Source organism: Austrofundulus limnaeus, unplaced genomic scaffold, assembly GCF_001266775.1.
Source record: "Austrofundulus limnaeus strain Quisiro unplaced genomic scaffold, Austrofundulus_limnaeus-1.0 Scaffold3, whole genome shotgun sequence".
Classification (NCBI taxonomy): Eukaryota; Metazoa; Chordata; class Actinopteri; order Cyprinodontiformes; family Rivulidae; genus Austrofundulus; species Austrofundulus limnaeus.
In genome coordinates, this window is record NW_013952405.1 from 7,521,407 (window position 1) to 7,526,357 (window position 4,951).

The following is a 4,951-nucleotide window of genomic DNA, read 5'->3' on the forward strand; positions in this document are numbered from 1 at the left end:
GGGGTGGGCAAAAGCATCATTTGTCTGTCTGCGTGTTTGAAATTCAGTTTTCTGCACCGCCTCGATCCTKCCCATTTTTTGTTTGTGCGTCGATCTCTCACAAATCTCTGCATAACAAGATGTCAGATCAGAAGAATGACAGAGAGGTGCCGCCGAGTCGCAGGAAAAGTGGTAAAGGGGGGGACCAGACTACATCCTCATTAACATAATAGGACTGGGTGTGTTCAGAGAAGTGTTACTTTTTATGGTTGACACCTACTCTGCGATTGTTGTCTGGTACCTGGAAAAGCTAATAATATGGATTTTTTTTCACATACCATAGGGGATACATTTTATGAGGCTCTGAAGTACAGGCAGCAAATTAAAAGTTAAAGTAAAAGTAATATTTAGACCACTTGACAGATTTATATTTATACATTTTTTTAATCTCGAACACAAACATGTCACTGTGTATGCTGTGGCACATTACCACTGTAGCAGTTTGGTTCTGTATCAGGTTTGAACGTAAAGTTTGTGCTGGGCCACTGATTAAATGTGAGGGGTCACACGGAGTATTTGCGAGCCGGATTGGATGTTATTGGACTATTAGTTTAAAAGACCTTGGAGCTATTGGACTATCTAAACATTTACAGAACCTTGGTACATACAGTAGAAAACTGAGCCAAACTCAAGAGGGGTCATAGTTTGGAATCTTGGCTGGGCTTTGTAGTTTGCCTGCTCTTCTTGAGCATGTGAGGTTTTTCTCTCTAAGTTTGCTCTGACAGTCTAAAAACAAGCACGTATAGGTTAACTGGATCTTCAACATAACCCTTAGGTATGTGTGTGCATGTTTGTGTGTCTGTAATTGGCTTCTTTATAGGATCTTTTTGGCATAAACACCTACATTACCAGGACCAGTAATCCTTTTGAGGACCAAAGACCAGTCCTAATGTGATGGAACTTCATTTTTTGGGTTAAGGGTTAGGTTTACGACTGACACATGAAGCGATTGGGGTTAGGGTTAGTTATATTCTGGTGGGTGGTTGAGTTTAGTGTTGAGTTCAGGGTTAGGCTACAGAAATAACTGGAAGTCAATACATAAACTTGTGTGTTTGTGCATGTGTCTTTGTGTTGACCCTGTGATAGACTGGAGATCTACTCAAGGTGTACTCCCACCGCTTGTCTGCTGCTGCTGGAGACAGGCACCAATTCTCTGAACATGATTAAACAGGTACAGAAAATTGACAGATGGGGAGCCACTAGTCCTTATGATGAGGGAGCAATCTGTCCAAACATGACCGTGACACCAATAAGGACTGTATGGGGTTAACCCCCTTTTTTGCAGCAATAACAGTTTACACTTTTTATAAATTTTAAAGGAAATACTTTACATATGATTTTGGTTTATATCTGTTAGAATTTATACTCATTCAATCTGTAGAGCTTTTATCAGGTCAGACATGGATGTTGGGTGAGATGGTCTGGCTCGCAATCTCCATTCCAGTTTGTCCCAAAGACTCTCAGTGGGGTTGAGGTCAGGATTATGTGCAGGCTGGTCAAGTTCTTCCACACTGAGCTCATCAAACCATGTCTTCAGAGTTCTTGTTTTGTGCACTGGGGCACAATTGTGTAGGGATGTGGCAGCATGAAGGTTCAGTGGTTAGCACCGACGCCCCACAGCAAGAAGGTCCTGGGTTCGATCCCCGGTTTGGACCTGGGGTCTTTCTTTGTGGAGCTTGCATGTTCTCCTCATGCTTGCGCGGGTTTTCTCCGGGTACTCCGCTTTCCCCCACTGCTAAAACATGTACAATAGGTTGCCTTCAGGCCCAGGCCTCCCTTGAAAAAGAGATGYGAGATCTCAACGGGACTTGCCTGGTTAAATAATGGTAAATAAATAAGAAGACAAAATAAACTTCCCAAAAAGTGTTGCCACAAAGGTGGACGCATAAAATTGTCCAAAGTGTCTTGATTTACTAAAGCACTCAATTCCTCCCACTGGAGGGAAAAAAAATGCTCAAACCATAATGGAAATGCCCGAATCACCAATTAACAGGTGTACCGGTAGTTAAAAATCTGAGAAACCACAAATAGAGTAATTTTACTTTTTTTTTTTGAATTTTAAGTAAAACATATACATGTAACTAAAGCTGCCAATTCATTGAAACTGGGTATAAAGTGTGAGAAATAATGACACATTTTTTCATGTTAAATCAAGTATAAAGATTGCATAACGGAAATCTGTAAATGAAGTACAAGTCCTTCAAAGATCTCCTTAAGTTCAGCTTTTAAGTAAATGTTCTCAATCATGTTCCATAGATGAACAGTCCTTTAAACTGTCGCCTTTTAAATTTTACAGACATGCAGCTCTTGACCTGCCTTTCATGAAATTTTGCAAGCAGGAAGGTGATGCTGAGAGTCTTGACATAAAGGAAGTGATAACAGGGTATGTTCTATCAATTTAWGCTAAGCATAATCACATGAATACTTGACTCTTGATATAAATGCATATAGAGCTACTTTTCAGTATGTTTTCTTGCTTCCTTTTCATTTTTTTAAAATAACAAGCCTTGAGTTTTAGAGTGTCTTTCTTGCGGTAACTGCTAGTATGATCACCAAAGACTGTAGCCAGCTCAGCGTGTCCAAACCCCTGACACTGAAGAAGAATGACAAAGAGTAAGAAATAAAATGATAAGGTGGAAAGCAGGGACTGGATTCGAAGGAGACACTGAGCGAAAACGAGGGAGAAACAGCGAGCGGCCGAACGAGAAGATTAGATAGACACTGGCTGTGAGGGAGAGCAGGAGCGTGAGATGGGGATATGAAAGCAGGATGGATGGAGAGAGTGGCGATAACAAATCAGCTATCTTGCAGAAACAGGCCTGTGTCTGTCTCACCTGCAATGGCTGCACACACTCACTCTAATTGCCCAAACACAATCATGTGAGGTAAACAAGTGGCCGTTTGAGCGGTGGACAGTTGCATCATGTGCGTCACCGGCGCTGTGTTACCATAGTAATGGGAGCTTTTTTTTTATCTGATCCAGGGTCAGCTTTTATTTACATCAACGCCATGTTGACTGTTTCAAACAGGCGTGTGAGGGATGGACACCACCCCCTCCCACACAAAGAAAGGAAGAGAGGGTAGTGATTCAACAACAAATTTGGTCCAAGTTTGTCTTTGCTCACATTTTGTGACGACCCCCTCCAGCCTGATGATGTTGGGGTGGTCGAACTGTCCCATGATGGAGGCCTCGGATAGGAAATCCCTCCTCTGTTTGTCCGAGTATCCCGCCTTCAGACTCTTGATGGCCACATAGATCTCCCTCTTCCCCTGCACGCGCAGGCGCCCGCTGCACACCTCACCAAACTCTCCTACACACACAAAATCCAAAGAGCTTGTAACAGAAATGATTTGTTTTATTAACACAGATGTACAGATTTACAAAGAAAAATGGGGAGAAACTGTGCAGCTCTTTTCTTTAGGCATTAATAACACTTAACAGACTTCTGAGTAATTTTCTGCTCTTTTACTGCCAACTTACCTGCTCCAATGACTCTCTCTATGTGAATATTGGAAGCATCAATCTCTTTGGCGAAGTCTCGGACTGCCTGGTTAGGGTCTTCGTAGGTGTGAGGATGGATGTAAGTTCTGCTGCCTGGAAGTTTCACTGCATGAGTGAAAATGCAGAGGAATGGTCAAACAGTCGTATTCATTTTCAACAATCCCAGAATATTTTGGAGAAAAAATAAAAGTTGGGTGTGTGACCAAGTTTTCTTGGTACCGGTCTTTATTACTAAAACCTGTGGGGAAATGCTTTGCTACTAACGGAAATTGTTCATCTATTTGTGTAAACTGTGGGTACTGTGGGATAAATCTTGTGCCGGCTGGGGTTGAGTTTGAATTGCTCAGATTGAATCTGAATGTGCATAATTTGAAATTGAATGCGTTGGTTTGAAAATGAATTTTTCTCAATTGAAACTGAATTTAGTGGTTTGAAACTGAATTTAAAGTTTTGTATCTGAATTAATTTGCTTTGAAACTGTATTTTGGTTTATTAAAAATTCAGTTTGACTACTTTCACTTTCAGTTCCAAAATTCAGATTTTTGTGTCACATCCTGGTCCTTGAGAAAGCCAGCCAGAGTAATCAAACACAGATCCACAGATTTATGCTTCATGTCAATGAAGCTTCCTTCTATAATGTAAGAGTTGATGCAATCCACTGTAAAAGTGACAAAAACAGACAGTTATTTTATTGCAGTGATTAATTTTACCTACATGTAGAAAATGTTACATTTACATCACATCATGGATCACATATTGATCAGATGCTGCTGCTGACTGATCCACTCGTGTTTGTGCTCTAGAGGTGTCCCGATACCGATACCAGTATCGGAATCGGGTCCGATACCAGCATCAAGTACTCGTACTCGTAAAAGCCGGCCGATACTCTTAACCGATACTCTTAACCGATACCGCTTTTGTCCCCTTTTTTGTCTCCTCCTGTGCTGCGCTGCAGCACAAAGGGTAAACAACAATCCATACCAGGCGGGGGCGCTAACGCACTGACAAGTTATTTCCGACCGCACCCCCGAATAACGTTGGTTACGTATTGTAACCCCAGATTCTATGAGTGTAAGCGCAGCCCTCTAAGGCTATCGCAGACGGGTACCCCCGTGCATGCGCGTACGCGCACGGGGGTACCCGTCTGCGATAGCCTTAGAGGGCTGCGCTTACACTCATAGAATCTGGGGTTACAATACGTAACCAACGTTATTCGGGGGTGCTGTCGGAAATAACTTGTCAGTGCGTTAGCGCCCCCGCCTGGTATGGATTGTTGTTTACCCTTTGTGCTGCAGCGCAGCACAGGAGGGGACAAAAAAGGGGACAAAAGCGGTATTGGTTAAGAGTATCGGCCGGCTTTTACGAGTACGAGTTCTTGATGCTGGTATCGGACCCGATACCGGTATCGGG

General features: G+C 42.6%; 1 protein-coding gene across 3 annotated transcripts in view; it reads right to left on the reverse strand.

The window, feature by feature from the left end:
• The window catches only part of epha4b (eph receptor A4b), a gene marked incomplete in the record, with an annotated part of 134,471 nt that overhangs the window by 24,695 nt on the left and 104,825 nt on the right, over window positions 1–4,951 (reverse strand). For all 3 annotated transcript variants that reach the window (XM_014020753.1, XM_014020745.1, XM_014020741.1), the window contains 2 exon segments: window positions 3,165–3,350; window positions 3,521–3,646. In XM_014020753.1, coding sequence (XP_013876207.1) covers window positions 3,165–3,350; window positions 3,521–3,646 — 312 coding nt within the window.